Source organism: Bos javanicus, chromosome 7 (assembly GCF_032452875.1).
Source record: "Bos javanicus breed banteng chromosome 7, ARS-OSU_banteng_1.0, whole genome shotgun sequence".
In the NCBI taxonomy this organism is placed as follows: Eukaryota; Metazoa; Chordata; class Mammalia; order Artiodactyla; family Bovidae; genus Bos; species Bos javanicus.
In genome coordinates this window covers 51,272,445-51,293,941 of record NC_083874.1, presented here as the reverse complement: position 1 = coordinate 51,293,941, position 21,497 = coordinate 51,272,445, and the positions used below count along the sequence as shown (strand labels likewise).

The following is a 21,497-nucleotide window of genomic DNA, read 5'->3' as shown; positions in this document are numbered from 1 at the left end:
ACAGCCTTGATGTACTCCTTTTCCTATTTGGAACCAGTCTGTTGTTCCATGACCAGTTCTAACTTTTGCTTTCTGACCTGCATACAGGTTTCTCAAGAGGCAGGTCAGGTGGTCTGGTATTCCCATCTCTTTCAGAATTTTCCACAGTTTATTGTGATCCACACAGTCAACGGCTTTGGCATAATCAATAAAGCAGAAATAGATGTTTTTCTGGAACTCTCTTGCTTTTTCAATGATCCAGCGGATGTTGGCAATTTGAGCTCTGGTTCCTCTGCCTTTTCTAAAACCAGCTTGAACATCTGGAAGTTCACGGTTCACGTATTGCTGAAGCCTGGCTTGGAGAGTAAAAATCCCAATTTTACAGGTGAGAAAAATGAGACAAATACAATTATGGATCACTGTTCTGCATAAAAGGGAATGGCATTATTTTTGCAATAAAGTAATTGTTTCATCAACTTTGAGCGCCACTAATCTACTAGGTAATGGGGAAACACTGGTGAATTAAACACCATGTTCCAGGGAATTCCCTGGCAGTTCAGTGGTTAGGACTAGGTGCTTTCACTGCCATAGCCCCAGGTTCAATCCGCCCTCTGGAACTAAGATACCAAAAGCTGGGTGGCGCGGCCAAAATAAAAACTGTTCCATACCCTCAAAATCTGAATTGTGCCCAACTAAGCCCTACATGGTTTATTTCCTGCATACCTCTCCAGTCGTGCCTTACTCATCTCTCCTAGGATTTTTGTTCCCTAAACAAGCCTTGCACTATTTTCTCTTCTGGGCTTCTGCACAGGCTGTTCCATTGTCTAGAGCCCAGTTTTTGCCACCCCACCTCTACTAAAACCAGCCTCCTTCCTTTAACTAACACCATCCTCAAGATATCCACTGCCCGTCTCAGAAGAACTGGACCAGGCCCCTGTTTGAGAGCATGTAGCACCATACACTTCTTCATAACCCTTTTCACAGCTGTCATTGTTACAGTATAGTTTTTTGATGTTTTCTCCTTCCAAACCCCCTTCACAACTCCAAGAGAGTAGAGTCCTGGTAGCACTTAAGAATTTTCATTGAGGGAATTCCCTGGTGGTCCGGACTCCAAACTTTCACTGCTGAGGACAGAGAGTTCAGTCGCTGGTGGGGATCTAAGATCCTGGGCAAGGTGTATGCCAAGAAAAAAAAGTTAAAGAATTCTTAAAGAAACTGCTGATCTTTTGAAATTAAAAGACACTTGCTCCTTGGAAGAAAACCTATGACAAATCCTGGACAGCATATTAAAAAGCAGAGACATCACTTTGCCAAAAAAAGTTTGGTAGTTGTGAGAGTTGGACCAAAAAGAAGGCTGAGCGCCAAAGAATTGATGTGTTCAAATTGTGTTGCTGGAGAAAACTCTTGAGAGCCCCTTGGAGAGCAAACAGATCAAACCAGTCAATCCTAAAGGAAATCAATCCTGAATATTCAGGAAGGACTAATGCTGAAGCTGAAGCTCCAATACTTTGACCACCTGATGCAAAGAGCTGCCTCATTGAAAAAGATCCTGATGCTGGGAAAGACTGAAGGCAAAAGGACATGGGGGCAGCAGAGAACAAGATGGTTAGATAACATCACTGACTCAATGGACATGAATCTGAGCAAACTCTGGGAGTTAGAGAGGGACGGGGGAGCCTGATGTGCTGCAGTCCATGGGGTTGCAAAGAGTCAGACACAACAACAATTTTTTGAAAGCTACTACTTAGGCAAAAGTGCAAGTAAGAACAAATCCATGAAAGAAAAGTGTTCTTTGAACCAACTGTTCTTCAAACCAACTTCCTTCCCTTGGATTTAATTCCACTTCTTGGAGTCAGTCAAGGAAGTCTTTGATTTCTTCAACAAAACATCTAGTTAAATATCTTCAGAGCATCATCTTATCCTCCACATTTTCTCTTCAGCTCCAGCATCCATCCAGCCTCTGGACAATCATTTATTGAGAATTATTTATTTATTTAGTGGAAGCATGGAGCCCTAGCCCTCAGACCAGCAGGGAATTCCCTGAGTATCATTATTGATGCACCATTATATGGCTGGGGAATAGGATCCGGGTCTTGTCCCCTTCCTTATGGGACAGGTTAACTTCTGACACCTACATCTTTCTCATAATATGAAAGATAAGGCAAGTCCCCAGGAAAAATCTATGCTCTTCCCAGAGTGTCTGCTCAGTTACAGCTGCCCAAACTATTTTTGTTTTTTCTTTTTTGGTGGGGGAGGAGGGCTTGTTTTTGTTTGTTTGTTTTGTTGCACTTATCTGCCTGGCAACACTGTTAATCCTGTAAGAAACAGCTCTGTGTCCTACTACAGGCCTAGCTGTTTCTTTCTCTAGAGCTCCCACAAGTCCTTATTTTCTCCTGTGTAAGAATCCTGTTCACCATGGACTGTAGTTCTGTGTCTGCGTTTGCCTCCCCCACCTCCTAGAGTACTTGAGGAGCTATGTGATGGTCACATCAGCATCCCGAGGCTTGGCATCAGCTCTGGCACTTGGTAGACAAATGATGGATATTTTTTGAATGAAGCTGTGACTTGGGAACTTTGCAGAACCATTATTGCCCCTCTTAACTTGGAGTGTCTCCCATAAGATGATGGAATCTTTTAAATCACTTTTAAAAATTGAAGTATAGTTCATTTATGTTACATTAGTTTCAGGTGTACAGCAAAGTGATTCAGTCATTTATATATATATATATATATATATATATTCTTTTTCAGATCCTTTTTCATTACAGGTTACTATAAGATATTGAATAGAGTTTCTTCACTATACAGTAGATCTTTGTTGTTAAGGTGGTGGAATTTGCTGAGGAGGCAGGCTTCAGTAGCCTGGGTCCTCTGAATGCAGAGACTCTGCTGAAGACAACAATGAAGGGCTACTGCTACAACCTTAGTGGTAGTGTTGGGATTCCAAGCCTGTTTGTCTGACTGCAGTCAGTTGGTATATTTCACACTGAACTATACTCATATCTTGGTCGTCAGGAATGTCCCAATGACATGGTCTGGCCTTTAGGCATGACTTTGGGTATTAGGATATGCCCAACAGGACATATAGGAGGCAGTGTGGTCCAATGTGGGCTCCTTGTTTGGAATGGGGAAAAAGGGAAGTGAAAATTCAAGTGTTTTTATGTAGCTCTTTGCCCAGAAATCTAGAAGTTCAGACTTATAAGGGCTCTTTTAAAAGTATAGCCCTTCTGAAACTGAAGGCAGTCATCAACTAGATCTTTTGAACTGTAACTTGCTTAATAAATAATATCATGTAATTTGCTTTCACCAATCAAGCTTGCCTTAGCCTTAATTGTTCCTGCAAATTACATATCCTCATGTAGCTTACACAGTATGTCACAAAACTCCATTAATACCTCTTTGTGGGTAATACCTCTGATGTACGGATCGCTATAGTAATGGTTCCTTAAGCTGATTTTTCAGGAATTTAGAGTCAGCTCTTGTCCAGTTCACATTCCAGCTGATTAAGACTGCTTGAAACCACAACCCTCCAACCGGGTCTGTGTGAGTGCTGGATGGATGGCCTTTTGATGTCAGAGGGCCAAAACTTCACCCTCAGACCATGCTAATACTACCATTTTATGAATGTCCCTCCGATGAAGAAGCATGTAACTCAGATACACCTGAGCAGAGTACTGATTACTCACCTTTTTTCCTGTCCCCGATTACCTTCTTCTGCACCTCCAACCAGTCTATACCCTTCACCCATAAATATCCTAAGCCCCTTTCCATGGAGGAGGTAAATGTGAGATTTGTTCTTCCTGCTCCTCAGATACCTCATGAATAAATCCTTTCTACAAACTTCAGTGTTTCGGTGTTTGGCTTAATTCCTGTTGGCCAAACGAACCTGGTTTGGTAACACTTCCCCACCCTCTGGGAAATTTGCTTTTCTTTTCTTGAAAGAGTAGGTGAGTTACTAATTAATCCTCATTCAACATAGGTCCAGCTTTTCCTTCCTAGGACATAGGAATTGTGCTGGGGAGAGGGCAGGAGAGAGCTAGGTGCAAGTGAGAAAATTATATTAGGAATATCTGGTTTCTCAAATGTCAGCATAGAGAAGTGGAAACTAAGAGAGTGAGGCACTAGGCCAATGTGTCTCTGTTCAACACATAGACTTCTCTACTTTTAAGAAAGCTGTTACTTTAAAAATTGTGAATCACCACATTGCACACCTGTTACACGTAACATTGTACATCAGTTATACTTCAATTTAAAAAAATCTATCAGGATTACCTTCTCCTAAGACACACCTGGAGAAGGCAATGGCAACCCACTCCAGTATTCTAGCCTGGAAAATCCCAAGGACAGAGGAGCCTGGTAGGCTGCAGTCCATGGGATCGATACAAGTCGGACAGGACTGAGCGACTTCACTTTCACTTTTCACTTTCATGCATTGGAGAAGGGAATGGCAACCCACTCCAGTGTTCTTGCCTGGAGAATCCCAGGGAAGGGGGGCCTGGTGGGCTGCCGTCTATGGGGTCACACAGAGTCAGACACAACTGAGGTGACTTAGTAGCAGCAGCAGCGAGACACACCAAAGCTGGCCAATGAAGATTTCCACTGTGTCTGTAACTTCCCTGGTGGTCCGGTGGTTAAGACTGCACTCCCACTGCAGGGGTGTGGACATTCAATTCCTGGTCAGGGAACTAAGATCACACAAGCAGCAGGGCCAAAAAAAAAAAAAAAAAATCGGTTACTTTCTTAATAAACACATTTAAAGAACAAGTCAGCAAAAAGCAAAAAAGGACGTGGGGGGGAAGCTGTTCTTTAGACCAACTTCTTCTCTGGAACTAGCCCTTGGAGTTGATCAATGAAGTTTGCAGTCTCTTCCACAAAATATCCAGTTAAATATCTGAGGAAATTCAGGGAGTTGAACTTGGGTAATAGGAAGTTAATAACAACCACCAAGACTAGAGAAAAGTTATGGAAAGTACCCAGGCTGAATCACTGGGATAGGGGCAGGGGACATTGAGAATCCTGGCCTGAGGAACTGGGGATCTCCTTTTCTCCAACCCAGACAAGCCTGGGGGCATCTGAGTCATCTGAGCACTGCCTGGGTCAGAGGAATAGAGGCCTTGCAAGATCCTTCCTGTTATAGCCCCTTTCCAGGCAACATCCTTCATTGCGAAATTTCCAGGAAGAGTAGCGAATGGGGTGGCTGGGAGGAAGAAAAGTGGGGAGTGACAGGGTTCAAAGAAGGGGGAGCAGAGCGACATCACAGGGTTACATAAACTCTCAGAGGCTGCCAAAGAGTAAAGACAGATAGGTTTGTGGAGGCTGGAAGCCGGCGTGAGCCACTGTAAAGGAAAGAAGCCACAGTCCAGCCGACAACCAGAGAGAGAGGCAGAGGCTCTGAGAATCTACCGACTATGGTGAGAGTATGTTCTTGGGGCCGAAGCGTGGGCTATTTGGGGAACCTTAGGAACAGGCTTGGGCCGCCCTGACCTCCGCTGTCTTTCCAGGTGTGCGTGCCCTACCTGCTGCTGCTGCTGCTGCCGTCACTGCTGCGTGTGTCTGCGGACACAACAGAACCCTGCGAGCTGGACGACGACGATTTCCGTTGTGTCTGCAACTTCACGGATCCGAAGCCTGACTGGTCTAGCGCCGTTCAGTGTATGGTTGCCGTCGAGGTGGAGATCAGTGCCGGCGGCCGCAGCCTGGAACAGTTTCTCAAGGGAGCCGACACCAACCCGAAGCAGTATGCTGACACAATCAAGGCTCTGCGCGTTCGGCGACTCAAGCTGGGCGCTGCACAGGTTCCTGCTCAGCTTCTGGTCGCCGTTCTGCGCGCGCTCGGGTACTCTCGTCTCAAGGAACTGACGCTTGCGGACCTGGAGGTAACCGGCCCAACGCCCCCGACGCCTCTGGAAGCCGCTGGGCCTGCGCTCACCACCCTCAGTCTCCGTAACGTATCGTGGACAACAGGAGGTGCCTGGCTCGGCGAACTGCAGCAGTGGCTCAAGCCTGGGCTCAGGGTGCTGAACATTGCCCAAGCACACTCGCTTGCCTTTCCGTGCGCAGGGCTCTCCACCTTCGAGGCGCTCACCACCCTAGACCTGTCTGACAATCCCAGTCTCGGCGACAGCGGGCTGATGGCAGCTCTCTGTCCGAACAAGTTCCCGGCCCTCCAATATCTAGCGCTACGCAACGCGGGGATGGAGACGCCGAGCGGCGTGTGCGCGGCGCTGGCGGCAGCGAGGGTGCAGCCCCAAAGCCTGGACCTCAGCCACAACTCGCTGCGAGTCACCGCCCCGGGTGCTACCCGATGTGTCTGGCCCAGTGCACTAAGGTCTCTCAATTTGTCGTTCGCTGGGCTGGAGCAAGTGCCTAAGGGACTGCCCCCTAAGCTCAGCGTGCTTGATCTCAGCTGCAACAAGCTAAGCAGGGAGCCGCGGCGAGACGAGCTGCCCGAGGTAAATGACCTGACTCTGGACGGAAATCCCTTTCTGGACCCTGGAGCCCTCCAGCACCAAAATGACCCGATGATCTCCGGCGTGGTCCCAGCCTGTGCGCGTTCTGCCTTGACCATGGGGGTGTCAGGAGCCCTGGCGCTGCTTCAAGGAGCCCGAGGCTTCGCGTAAGGCCAGGGGAAGAGAGGGAAGAGGAATGAATTGGCTCAGATTGCCCTGGCTCCGGGAGACCCTCGCCAGGACATCTCAACCAACCAGCCTTCTGCCCCATCCTTATTAAAATCTTAAACAGCAGATCCGTGTCATTGACTCAGCAGATGTTTACTGGGCACAGTGCTGGACAGGGAATCCATTATACTTAAACTTTCTTCATCCTAACTTGCTAGAAACCATACCCGCCCTACCATAGAAAAGAACTACGGGGGCAGAAGGGGTATGGAAAAGTTGAGTGTCTAGGGCTGCGTGGTTTCCCTGCAGGGTTTCCCTGCCATTTGGGGTTTTCTGAACAGATTACTAGAACCTGTGTTAAAGGATGTTTGAATGGTAAACATGCCTGGAAGGATACTAAATGTTTCCTCTCTGGTGCATTTTCCAAGAGCCAGCTCAGCTGCTCCCTCTCCAAGGTAATAAAACCCAGAGGCATTTGCTTATTCTTACTCTTTTTTTTTTCCCCTTCAACCCCCAGTGAGGAAAGACAGCTATGCCACTCATTCTACCTAAGCTCTGAGGTTTATAATTTCAGGGTTGCTCTCCTGTAGTGTAGAGCCCCTCTGCCCACAAAGGTACACTGATTTTCACTCTGTCAGGTAATAACGGGGGAGCTTGAGAATGGGGAACTGATGCAAGATGCTATAATTTAACCTTCTCTGAACCAGAGATTTTGCAATTATGTTAATATACAAATGTATGATTGTTCTTTGATTTGCAAACAGTATAACATCTCAGACCCTTCACAGCTTCTTTGGACCCCTGCACATGGCAATTAACAGTATATGTCCCCTGAGCCACATCATCTCAGAGACCCAGGACATCAACCAAGAGGGACTGTTCCTTCTAAGGGTTCCTTCTTCACCACATCAAGGAGGTAGTCACGTCCATAAGGGATCTAGATATGCCTCAACGGGGACCTGAAGAGGAGTGGGGAGAGGCATGTAAACATAGCCCTTCTCCTGCCTGCCTTCCTCCAGTGTCCAGAACCACACAGATAGTAACAGAGAATGCACATTATTACATTGAAGGGAAAGTTACACAGGTCATCAGACTCAAAGAATCACAGGGACAGCTAAATAAACTGCCAATCTGTGTGGCCAAACCTCACTGGCTCCATTTTGTCAGTTTCATCTTAGGCCCACAGTCCTGCCTCCTCCCCTCTCTGCACAACTGAGCTTTACTCTACTCACAAGGAGTGTACCCAAGCCAGATAATTTACCTAATTAGCTTTTACTCTTGCCTTCATCTGATATGAAAACGGGAAGAAAAAAAAAAAGAAAACTGGAAGGATGCCTTTTGCTGACACAGATGGTTAACGGTCATGAGACCCTCAGGGAGGAAAAAGCCCAGGTTCCCTTGGATGCAGATGTGCAGCTTACTTGGTAGTCAAATTCTGTTTTTAGCCTTGACCCCTTTAAATCTCAGGTATCCCCGTCTCAGAGTGCATCTGTGAGTGCATCTGGATCTTGGCTGTATGTAAATTCACAACACCCGCATTATGTAAGTAACATGGCTGTATGTCAGTACCCACAATAAACTTCAAACTGTACTTTATGGAGTTGCCTGCTTCGTTTTTTAATCTCAAAGTTCTTTCTCAGTCTGATGGATATTATTCAATATATCTGCTTCCCAACATTTTGCATGTCGATAGTTTTCCCAATACCAGTTTTTGAAAAGACATTGAATGGACTTGGCACCCTTCTTGAAAATCATTTGACCGTGTGTGTCAGGTTTTATATCTGGGCTCTCTATTCAATGGTGGTTGTAGTGGTTTAGTCATTAACTTGTGTCTTTTGCAACCCCATGGACTGTAACCTGCCAGGCTCCTCTGTCCATGGGATTTCTCAGGCAAGAATATTGCAGTGGGTTGCCATTCCCTTCTCCAGGGCTCTTTTCAATGCTACTGGTCAATATATCTGTCTTCATGCCAGTACCATACTGTTTGATATGAAATCAGGACGTGTGAGGTCTCTAATTTTATTCATCTTTTCAATATTGCTTTGGCTTCTTGGGGTCCCTTGAGAGTCCATATGAATCTTAGGATGGATTTTTCTATATATGCAAAAAAAAAAAGCCATTAGGTTTTGATAAGATTTAATTAAATTTGTAGATTGCTTTGGAGAGTGTTGATATCCTAATAATACTGTCTTCCAATCCATGAACATGGGGTCATTTTCATTCTTGCAGCAATTTTTGTAGTTTTCACTGTACATGTCTTTCATCTCTTTAATTTCCAAGTATTTTATTTTATTTTTTGATGCTATCTTAAATGGAATTGTTTTTCTTAATTTCCTTTTCAGACTGTTCATTGTTAGTGTGTAGAAACTGCTTTATTGACAGACTGTCGGGACTTTTATCAGGTACTCTTGTACTCATTTTGGCTGTGCTGGGTCATCATTACTGCATGCAGGTTTTCTCTAGCTGTGGTGAGCAGTGTCTGCTCTCCAGTTACAGAGCAAGTTTCAGTAGTTGCAGCGCGTGGACTCAGTAGTTGTGGTAGATAGATCTGCTTTGCAGCATGTGGGATCTTCCCAAATCAGAGATCAAATGTGTGTCCCCTGCATTGCAAGGCAGATTCCTAACCACTGAACCATCACGGATGCCCCAGGTACTCTTAACTACTCATGCATAGTGAAACTGAGAGAAACAGACTTGGGTTAATTCCTACTTCCAAAGGCCCCTACATTGGACTTATCTACAGAGAGGGTTGCTGACCTAAAGTCACCTTGAAATGACGTTCAAACAGAGGAAACTGCACCTACACCAGGACAAGAAGAAGACAACATCAGAAGTAGACAGCTTACCCAAGATGCTAGACCTGATTCATATGATCATTGATCTTTCCTTGACTTCTTGGACCTTTGCATATAAATCAAATGTTTTTCTATCACGGGCACAATCCTATGCTTGTTTTTTAAAAAATCAATCCAGTTGTTGTGTTTATGGCCAATAACCTGTGTCTAGTACTTCCAGATTACCTTGGTGGATTTCTCCACTCCAAGGCTCTCACTAGATGACCCTTAGGAAATTTACCTTATTTTAAAATTTTTTAGAAATTACTTATCTGGCTGCACCAGGTCTTAGTTGTGACACATGGGATATATGATCTTCCTTGGGGCATGCGGGATCTCTAGTTGTGAGGAGATTTATTTTAGAAGAAAGAAAGTTCAGTCCTGTCAGACTACTCTTGATATTACTAGGTGGGATCCTCTCACCTGGCCAATAAATAATACCTGTTGTGATCTTCGCCATAAATATGAATTTTCCTCTAAAGTTACTCAAGCTTAATCAGAGCAATAAGCAAAAATTCGTGAAGGAATAAAACTTCCCACAATCATGGGATGGATTTATGTGGTTAACACCAGGCCGTGGTCATTTAAGTTTTAAGGTCCCCACAGTTGCAAGGGGTCACTCGTAATTGGGCTTCCCTGGTGGCTCAGACAGTAAAGAATCTGCCTGCAATGCAGAAGATCCTGGTTCAATGCATGGATTGGGAAGAACCCCTGGAGAAGGGAATGGCTACCCACTCCAGTATTCTTGTCAGGAGAATTCCATGGACAGAGGTGCCTAGTAGGCTACAATCCATGGGGTTGCAAAAAGTCAGACATGCCTGAACTATTAACACTTTTATCTTGGGAACAATTATATTATACTAAGAACAACCAGCCTAGCAACACTAGGAAACTGGACTAAGAGGCTTATGGAAAGTGCCAATTAAGATTGGTACAGAATAGACTAAGTCAGACGACCTGAGGATATACTGGGCTACATCTAATGCAAGTTTCTGGCTTAATTTTCACTTATGATTTTAATAATACTGCTAGCTATGTTATTTATACTTTGCCTGTTTCACAAGATTAGATTGTTTTTTCTTGCATAGCTAAATGTGTGACAGAGTCTCTGACAAAAATCCATAGTTTTATATGAGATCAATGATTGTAATAGAGTAACTCTAGATATGGGAAGATACAACAAAAGGGAATTTTTCCTAGACCATATCATATTAGGAAGACAGGTGGTCCAGAGTCCTTTGATTACTGTTGGTAAGACTTAGTCCAATAACAGCACACTGAGTAGCCTATCAGTGAAATCTTCACCAGACCGAGGAATGAGTCTTCCTAGCACCATGGGACAAAGTGGTCATGAAATGCCTCCCAAATATGGTTGAGTTTGTGACCATGAGGAGGCCCTGTCAACTACAAATTGGTACTTGCCATCTGCCTCTACAAGGATTAAATCATGTGCTGCTGCAGTGGCTGATTTTCAATGTCCCCTGAAAGGAGTTCAGGGTGGAGAGCAGAAATGAGACACTCTGTGCTCAGGGAAAAACTGGCAGGACAGGTCTTCAGATAGTTGGATATTGTCAGGGGCTGATTCTATGAGCCTAATCCTTGTATCTCCTTATATTTAGAAAAGCACCAAAATCCTTCATGGTGATGACTGTTCCTTTTGACTAGCAGAAACCTTCCGGAAAAATATGTGCTTGACTGCATATACTCTCCCTTCACCACAATCACATAGATGCTGACCTCCCCTTCCTCTCTAGAGCAGTTTCTCAGAGCTATCTGAGGTGCTGTCTCCTGGGATGCAGTCCTCATTTTCCTCGAATAAAACTTAACTTGCAACTTTCTTGTTGTGCATTTTTTTAAGTCAACAAGACCTGGAATCAAAGAACACTGGGGATTAGAACACACAAACATCAAACTATAAATACCTACTTGTGCTTAGCCATTACTACCAAAAGCATCATTTTTTAAATAAGCAGATGTGTGTCAATCAGTGCAAAATACAATAAAGACTTGTTAAAACAGAACAGTACTTTGTCTCAATGGCTATATAAAGGAGGTGGTTTTGTTTTTGTATACATCTGGTCTGACAGCAAGTTGTATTACGCATTTAAAGCAATACATGCCCTGAAAGCTTATATTTTCAGTTGTGTACTGAAATCAGAGACCATCTTTTTTTTTTCTTTTTATTAGAGCCATACTAGTGAGTATGGGAGAAGGCAATGGCACCCCACTCCAGTACTCTTGCCTGGAAAATCCCATGGACAGAGGAGCTTGGCAGGCTGCAGTCCATGGGGTCACTAAGAGTCAGACACGACTGAGCGACTTCACTTTGACTTTTCTGCATTGGAGAAGGAAATGGCAACCCACTCTAGTGTTCTTGCCTGGACAATCCCAGGGACTGGGGAGCCTGGTGGGCTGTTGTCTATGGGGTCGCACAGAGTCGGACACAACTGAAGTGACGCTGCAGCAGTGAGTATGAGGAGAAGGCAATGGCACCCCACTCCAGTACTCTTGCCTGGAAAATCCCAGGGATGGAGGAGCCTGGTAGGCTGCAGTCCATGGGATCGATACAAGTCGGACACAACTGAGCGACTTCACTTTCACTTCTCACTTTCATGCATTGGAGAAGGGAATGGCAACCCACTTCAGTGTTCTTGCCTGGAGAATCCCAGGGACGGGGGAGCCTGGTGGGCTGCCGTCTGTGGGGTCGCACAGAGTTGGACATGACTAAAGCGACTTAGCAGCAGCAGCAGTGAGTATGAAGTAGTACATCATTATGTTTTTGATTTGTATTTCTTTAATTACCAAGGATTTTGAGCATCTTTTCACATGCTTGTTGAGCTTCTTTTAATAAATATCTATTCAAATTTTTTGCCTAGTTTTAATTTTGTTTATCTTTTTGCCTTTCAGTGGTGTATAATGATGTTGAGCATCTTTTACTGCATGTATCTTCTTTGGAGAGATAGCTATCCAAATCTCTTCCTCATTTTTTTCTTGTGTAGTTTGTCTTTTTGTTGGTGAGTTGTAGGAACTCTCTATCTATATCTTGGATACTAGATCACTGTCAGACATATAATTTACAAATATTTTCTCCCATTTTGTTGGTTTTCATATTTTGATGTACAAACATTTTTAACTTTGATGAAATTCAGTTTATCATGTTTTCTTTTGTTGTGCTTGCTTTTGGTATCATATTTAAGAATTCACTGCCAGATTATGTCATGAGGATTAATTTCTCCATTTTCTTCTATGAGTTTTATAGTTTTAACTCTTAAATTTAAGAAATTGATCAGTTTGAGTTAGTGTTTGTGTATGGTCTGAAGTAAGGGTCCTGTTTCATTCATTTGTATCTGGATATTCAGGTGTAACAGTGCCATTTATTAAAAAGATTAATCCTTCTAATTAGGAGATAGATGGCCCCAGGCTGAACAGTTTCTCCCCTGTGGACAGAAACTCCATAAAGCAGGATGATGGAACAGGCTGGGTTCTGCCCAGATAAGTGATAAAAGACCACATATTCTTGAAGTTAAGGAAACCTCCCTGCCTACACATGTGCAGAAAGGCTCACTGGAGGTCAAAAAAGATGGGGGTGTCACCTCATAGTAAGTGAGGCAATCACCCACAGGCCTCTTCACTAGAATCCAGCTTGGCTAAGAGATGCACATGCGCACACAGGAGGACCCTGAGATATACCAAATACAGGCTCAGAACCAGACACAGCAAAGTGATTGGCCAAAGAAAACTTGGAAGAAATGCCCCATAAAAGTGATTCAAGCTACGATGAGGGTGCGACTGTCTCTGAGCCCACCTGTACGTCTATCCACATGTGCTATACTCTTTTTTGTCCTAACAAACCCTTGTTTCACTACTTTTTATCTTTGTGGGAATTCTTTTCTGCAAAGTCAAAAAGTCAGGGCTTTGTCACTGACCACCAGTCTAGTGGCTAGGCTCTGGTACCCTGACTGCCTAGACCTGACCTCAATCTCTGGTCAGGGAACTGAAGCCTCATCTCAGGCCGCTGCAAGCAGAGGTCAACCAAGATCATTTCCTCACTGAATGTTTTTGACGTCTTTGTCAAATCAGCTGTCCATAGAAACATGGGTTTATTTCTGGACACTTACTGCTCTTTGACTAATCTCTGCTTCTACGCCAGGACCACAGCATACTGTTCTATTACTCTTGCTTCACAATAAGTTTTGAAATCAGGAAGTATGAGTCCTCCAACTTTGTTCTTCTTTTATAAGATTTTTCTGAATATTCAGCACCTGTTGAAATCCATACGACTTTAGAAAGAGGAACAGTGGCTGAGAGTGAAGGAATGAAGGAACTCCAATATTACACTAACACTTTAAAAGAGGCTCAGAACACACCAAGGAAACCAGAACTGAAAGAGACACGTGTACTCCAATGTTCATCGCAGCACTGTTTATAATAGCCAGGACATGGAAGCAACCTAGATGTCCATTAGCAGACGAATGGATAAGAAAGCTGTGGTACATATACACAATGGAGTATTACTCAGCCATTAAAAAGAATACATTTGAATCAGTTCTAATGAGGTGATGAAACTGGAGCATATTATACAGACTGAAGTAAGCCAGAAAGAAAAACACCAATACAGTATACTAACGCATATATATGGAATTTAGAAAGATGGTAATGATAACCCTGTATGCGAGACAGCAAAAGAGACACAGATGTACAGAACAGTCTTTTGGACTCTGTGGGAGAGGGAAAGGGTGGGATGATTTGGGAGAATGGCATTGAAACATGTATAATATCATATATGAAATGAATCGCCAGTCCAGGTTCAATTCAGGATACAGGATGCTTGGGGCTGGTGCACTGGGATGACCCAGAGGGATGGTGTGGGAGGGAGGTGGGAGGGGGGTTCAGGGTGGGGAACACATGTACACCCGTAGTGGATTCATGTTGATGTATGGCAAAACCAATACAATATTGTAAAGTAATTAGCCTATAATTAAAATAAATAAATTTATATTAAAAAAATATAAATAAATAAAAGAGGCTCACAGAAAACAATGACCTGTCCTTTAGTTCAGTTATACAAGATGTTGGAGGGTGAAGCCATCTAATCCTGAGACCACTTTTGCTTTTGGAACCTGCCAAGATTGAGGAGAAGACAGTAAATCTGGTTGACCCTGCTGTGGGTGACATTTTGGTAGTAAAATATAATGACAGGCTGAACTAATTACTCTTTATTTTCACATAACAGCTGGTGGTGGTTTAGTCTCTAAGTCGTGTCCGACTCTTGCGACCCCATAGACTGTAGCCCACAAGGCTCGTCTGTCCATGGGATTTCCCAGCCAAGCATACTGGAGTGGGTTGCCATTTTCTTCTCAACGGGACCTTCCAGACGAAGGGATTGAATCTGGGTCTCCGATACTTCACTCGGTCCCCTGCATTGCGGGCGGATTCTTCACTGACTGAACTACCAGGGAAGCTCACATAACAGCTACACAACGAGATATAACAACAGGCATTGTTGGTAAGCATACAGTATCAGTATTGATAGGCAAATGTATGGGAAAATACAAGCCTTCTATGCCTACCCCAAACTGATTCCTCCAAAGGTTAGGCATATTCATCTTGTTACTATTGCTCCACCTGTTATATAGATGTACACTGAATACTCCAATATTTTGGCCACCTGATGTGAAGAACTGACTCACTGGAAAAGACCCTGATGCTGGGAAAGATTGAAGGAGGGAGGAGAAGGGGAAGGCAGAGGATGAGATGGTTGGATGGCATCACTGACTCAATGGACATGAGTTTGAGTAAACTCTGGGAATTGGTGATGGACAGGGAGGCCTGGCATGCTGCAGTCCATGGGGTCACAAAGAGTTGGACACCACTGAGCAACTGAACTGAACTGAACAAACTGAACACGAATATAGATGGCCAGACAGGTATGATTCTTTTGGTTGTAACAGATCCTTGGCGAAAAACCAGAGTGGTTTGTGATATAATGAAGAACATATCTGGTCTTCGTCTCCAGTTACTAGCACAAAGCTTCAAAAACCTTTGTAATTACCTAAGCAATAGGAATCTCTCTGTTATGCTAATGAGATAACTTCCGGCAGGGTCCCTAGATAGCTTCAGGATGGAGGAGGTTGCTCACCAGAAAAAAGAAAAGAAAAAAAAAAACAATTCAGGGACTTTCCCTGGCAGTTCAGTGATTAAAACTCTGAGCTTCCATTGCAGGGTGCGCAGGTTAGATCCCTAGTAAAGGAACTAAGATCTCGCAGGCCACGAGTGCAACAACAACAACAAAAAAAAAAAATGCAGATGAAAGGGCTGGAGTTGGATTCAGTCATATAATTTATGATTTAATTAATCATGACTCATTGAAAAATGCAGGACAATGAGGCTCAGGGAGCTTCCTGGTTGGTGAACATACTGATGTACTGGGAAGGCACACCCTCACTCCATAGAAACGAGATCCTTCACTCAGAACCCTGCCAGGCCTTGTCCAATGTCGACTTAAAAAGTGACTGAGCACAGCACAGCTGAGTTCTGTAAGTCATTCTATCAAAGTATGGAAGCTGCAGAAGAAGCGTCTGAAGTTAGGGCAGTCTTACTGCAACTGTGTCCTCACCTGTGAAGTTTGGCCAGACTCTGGGGATCTCGTGACAGAAGCAATTTCATCCTACATGGAACATGATTCAGTCACAGAAAGGAAAGAAGTACTGATAGATGTGTTAGGTAGTTAGAATAGGAAACAGGAATCCAGATTGGCAGCGGCTAAAAGACAAGGAAGGGAAAAGCCCACGAAAATGGAATAAAGGAAGGTCCGAGGACCGGAATGAGGAACTCAGGTAGAACAAACAGTACTCCTGGCTAGCCCAACTTACGTAGGGCAGGCCTAGTGGGGAGGAAAAAATGTATAAAAAGAGGAGCCAAAGGGCTGGGGGTCTCTCTCTCCCGTGTGCTGGCACGCTCCCCCACTCTCTTCTCTTCGCATCTTTGGAACGGCATTCCCTCATGCCTCGAGGATGTATTTTCCTGCTATTTTCTAAACAAATAGAGCTGTAACACGGAGCTGTAACACTGATCTGTCTAAGGGCTATAACACGGTCTGTTTGAGACCTGAGAGCTATAACACGGTCCGTCCGAGAGCTGTGACAGGCCGAGGTCTCTAACGTCTGTTGCTTCAAATTTTTGTTGAGATGAGACAGAAGAACCGGAGAGCATACACTGGCCTGACAGATGCTACAAGCCAGTCACCAAAAGAACACATGTGAGTCCACTTATATGAAATGTCCGGAATAGGCAAACCTAGAGAAACAGAAAGTAGATGAGTGATTGTTTAAGGGTCAGCATAGGGTGGGGGTTAATGAGGTTACAGTAAAGGAAATCCAGTTTCTTTATAAAGGGATGGAAGTATTTTAAAATTAACTGTGGTGATAGTTATACATGTCTGCAAACATACCAAAAACCATTGAAACACACACTTTAAATGGGTGAATTATATGGTTTTTGAATTATCTCCCAATAAAGCTATCATTTAAAAAAAAAAGAGTGGTTATCTTTTATAAATACATACTGAAATAGCTATGTGTGAAATATAAAGTGTCTGGGAGATGCTTCAGAAGAATCCACTAGGGGTGGAAAGGAGAACAGATAAGACTGGCCGTTAAGTTGATGATGGCTGAAGCTGAGTGCTTGGAGCTTCATTAAACTATTCTCTTCACAGTTAATGTCTGAAATTTTCATAAGAGGAAAAAAAGAAAAATTCCATGCAACAGGCTGACTCACTCAGAAAACAGAGGACCGTCACTCCTTAGTTATTGTTTAGAGGCCCTGCCCAGAGCCCTCAGGTCGGGGAGATGAATTATTGAGGGGAATCTGAGAGGCACAGAAGCCATGGAGTGTGGAGAGGCGATGGGCACAGGGGCCCCTTTGGGCCAGGGCCCCTTAGCCCCCACAGCCCTCACTGACAACCCACAGGCCCAGTTGACCGTGGTGGTGGAAGTAGAGAGGACAAGATCTGGTAAGAAGCCCCCACACATTCATCTCAGAAGTAACACAGCCTGGGAGAGCCTCCTGGGAGGGGGGTAAGGCAAGATCATCTCACTAGGAAACTGAGGCAAAGGTTGAGGGCAGGACTCGGGGGTCCCGGGAGCTCAGTGTCCCCCAGGAGAGTTGACATGAAGTCCACTTGTCTCAGGCCCCAAGGAGACCTGCTTCCCTACGCTCCTCCTGGAGGGGGCCAAGAGCATCCGCCTACTTTGGCCTGGGCCTCTGGAGAGTCAGGTAGATATGGGCTGGGCTGGGGTGTGTGTGAGTACAGGGGAAGATGTCAGTGACACTGTTGACTCCTGTCCTGCTCACAGGAACAATGCATCACCTTTGATAGAGTCCTGGGTTCTGATGCTGCTCAGGTAGGGGTATCTGCTAGGGTGATGGGAGATGGTTGGGAGCACTCAGAACCCTTGATCCTGGGGTGCTGAGTGTTTCCCAAGCTCTTTGCTCAGGGCGGGCTGGGTCAGGGCACCTGAGTTGGGGGTGTGCCTGTGTCTCCGGCAGGAGGCAGAGCAGGAGCTGTTAGCACGAGTCCGGCCGACACTGGGCTCAGTGGGCCGAGGGTACAGTGTGGCCCTGCTGCTTCGGGGTCGGGAAACAGAGGCGCCCCGGCTCGTGCCTCAGGTGAGTCCCAGAGAAGGCATCAGGCATAGCTGTTTCGAGGCTCACATGTTGCCTCCTCCAGGAGACCTCCAAGAACTTTCCCCTCCCCACCCTAGCTGGACTAGATGTCCCTCCTCGGGGTTCCTATAGCGCCCCAGAGTCCATACAGGTTGTTTTGCCAGCATCAGTCATGAAGCTGTTGAGAGGTCAGGGAAGGTGGGAGGCTGGGGTACATAGGGTGTGAGTCAGGGAGGGGTGATATGCAAACATCAAATACTCAGGCAAATATGATTTTCACTGTTCTTACTAATACTGATAAAAAAGTTGAAAGTTTTGTTTTTAGGCTTCATCAGAATGCCCCCAAACTAAAATAATTGCCTCAAAACCTTGTCATGAGCCCCTACCCTTGCAGACACCAGGTCCCACTGAAAATATCTGCTCACTTGTCTGGCTTCCTATGAACCATGAGCCCTGGGGCTATTTTTGTCTTGGCCACCATGTCCATGGCACCTAGCACAGGGTCAGGCATAGACTTTGCCCTCGGGAAATGTTGAAAAAGAAATTAATCCTTTCTCAATCTGCACTGGACCCCTTTCTCTACTTCAGCTGCTACAGATGCTGTTTGAAGAAGCTCTGCCCCTCAAGGGCTCTGACGCTGTGCTTAGCACTCTTAGCCTAGTACAGGTGAGGCCCTGGGGAAGGGGAAACCTGGGGAACCAAGGCCATGGTGATGCTGCCATAGAGCCTGAGACTCGAGGGCAACCTGAAGGGCTTGGGTCTCTGCTGCTCACCAGTGTTGGTTTGCCTTGCTGGGCTCTCCTTTTTTCTGCCTGAAATGGCTGAATTTTGGTGTCCTGCTTGGCTCACAGGGCCCTAGTGGGAGAGTCATGTGAGCCAAAGTCTGAGTAAACATTTGGTTTGTAACAGATGTTGTGCTTGTGTGATCTCAGCTCAGCACCAGTGGGAGGATCCGGGACCTGCTGACTCCAGGGGCAGGGAACCTATCCGTGCTGGATGTGGCTCCTCTGGGCTTGTGAGTGTCCAAAGCCCAGTGAGGTCTGAGAGCGCTTATCTTTAGGCAGGACTGACACCCCAAACCAAGTTGTTGGAGACTTCTCCCCACTGCCACTCCAAGGAAGAGAGGCTCTGAACTTGGGGTCTTGCTTACAGGGCCTGGGTTTGCCCCCAGGACTCCCTCTCACAGTCTTCCCTTCATCCCTCTCACTCTTCTCTCCACCCCATCCACTTATACCTCCTCAACTCTGTCATCACCATCCCAGGTGACCTGAGCATCTCACTGAGCAGAACTCCAGTTTATCCATCTATAAAACGAGAGCAATCCCAACTACCTTGTTTCCCACACTGGGCAGATAATAGGAGAAAAAAATAAGATCATGAGGATGAGAGGCTTCTAGGGGACATACTGAGCTTGGAGCCTTGGGGATGATTCTTATAGCCTCTAGGGATGCCCATGGGCTCCCCATGCAGAGATTCTGGGGGCTGGACAGAACCCTTGTGCTTAGGAGCTGAGTTCAGCCTTCCCTTCCTCCAGGGTGGTGGAAAATGCCAGTGAAGTGGAGGTATCTGACTCAAGAGCTGCATCAGAGCTGTACTTGCGGGCTGCATGTGAAGCAGGCAGGTGAGGACAGGAGAACCCCTGTCATCCCCCTCTCCACCCCCCCTGGTCATTTGGCCTGATCCTATGGTCTCCATCACAGGAGCTGCTCTCTGCTCACTGTCACCATGTCCTGCCTGGGGCCTGACCCTCCTGAGGGGCCTGGGACCCAGGGCATGTGGCAAGGAGCCTTGCGGATCCTGCAGCTTCCAGGAGAAGTGTAAGTCTCATGGAGGTTTTTAATAGCTTTAGGGAAGGGTTGGGGAGGGGGTGGCTAAAATATGGATGTAGAGGCCCAGGGCAGCATCAGAGTCTCCTCTTTCCCTCACTTCTGACATGCTCAAGGATTTGCTCCCTTTAGTATTTCTTGTAAAGTAGGTCTACCAGCAATGAACTTCCTCAAATTTTTTGTTTATCTGGGCAGATCTTATTTCTTGCCAGATGTAGAAATTTTAGTTGACAGGTTTTTTTTCCTTTCAACATTTTAACTGTGTTATCGCACTGCCTTTTGGGATCTATAGTTTCTAGTGAGAAATTGGTTTTTAATCTTATTGAAGATCCTTTGTACATAGTAAGTCTTTTATAAGTTTGGGGGTAATTTGGGAGCATTATTTCTTCAAATATTCTTTCTACCCTTTTCTCCTCTTCTCCCTCTGGGTCTCCCATTATGTACACGTGTGTACACTTGATGGCAGCCAACAAGTCTCTCAGGCTCATTTTCCTTTTTTTTTTTTTTTCTTTCTGCTCCTCAGACTGGATAATTTTATTTGACCTATCTTAGAGAAGGAAATGGCAACCCATTCCCTGGGAAATCCCATGGATAGAAATGTCTGGCAGGCTACAGTCCATGGGGTCACAAAGAGTCAGATATGACTTAACAACTAAACCACCACAACCGCACCCAGATTTACTTGCTCAAATCTGCCCTCTAGTGAATTTTAAATTTCAGTTATTGTACTTTTCAGCTCCAGAATTTCTACTTGGTTCCTTTTTATAATTTCTATCCTATTGATAATGACTGAGATCATTTTCTTGATTTAGTTTTCTGAAAATATCTAAGACAGTTGATTTAAATTCTTTGTCTATTGAATCCAGTGTCTGCTTCCTCAGGGGCAGTTTTTATTCATTTCTTTTTCTTTTTTTTTCCTTTGAGTGAGCCATATTTTCTTATTTACATGCTTAATTTTTTTTCCTGGAAACTGACCAATCTGAGTATTTTTGTGAAGACTATATTATTTACTGTGCTGGTCCCTTAAGTCTCCATTCTTTTTCCTCAGTGCTCTAACATTTTAGACATGATAACCTGGTAATTGTGAACGTTGGATTCTTCCTCCTTTCCAGGGTTTGACTTGTCGCTTACTGTGGGCATCAGCCATCCATTTACTAAGTTACTTTTCCAAACAATTTTTGCAAAGACTGTAATCCTTGCAGTCACTGAAATCTTCATTCTGTTATCTCAGTGCTTAGCCAATGACACAGAATTCCCTAACCTCCAAGAATGCATCCCCACCTCAAAAAGAAGATAGGAAAGGGAGGAAAAAGAAGAAGGAAGAGAGGAAGGGGAAAGGGAATGAGGAGAGAGGAATGAAAGGAAGCAGGAGGTGGGGAGGAGGATAGGAGAAATAAAGGAAGAAAGACAAAGAAAAAAAAACCTCTAGGTTTCTACACACTGACTGTGTGTTGGGTCAGTCCTTCAGTGCTTAGCCAGGCCATTTACAGCTCTGCCTTAGCTTTACATCCTGCTTGCACTGAGCCCTAAGTCAGCCAGAGGTGAAAGCCTATGGTCTTCTCAGCTCTTTTCTCACC

At 44.9% G+C, this 21,497-nt stretch overlaps 1 protein-coding gene across 2 annotated transcripts; it reads left to right on the top strand.

Moving 5' to 3' along the window:
- The first annotated feature begins 5,152 nt into the window (after positions 1–5,152).
- On the top strand, positions 5,153–8,192 carry CD14 (CD14 molecule). Of its 2 annotated transcripts, none has more exons than XM_061423716.1 (2): positions 5,153–5,390; positions 5,481–8,192. In XM_061423716.1, the coding sequence occupies exons 1-2, from the start codon at positions 5,388–5,390 to the stop codon at positions 6,597–6,599; spliced, it is 1,122 nt and encodes a 373-aa protein (XP_061279700.1). In that variant the 5' UTR covers positions 5,153–5,387; the 3' UTR covers positions 6,600–8,192. The 2 variants fall into 2 exon arrangements, with proteins under 2 accessions (XP_061279700.1, XP_061279699.1); XM_061423715.1 differs by having other exon boundaries at positions 5,188–5,396.
- The last annotated feature ends 13,305 nt before the right edge of the window (positions 8,193–21,497 follow it).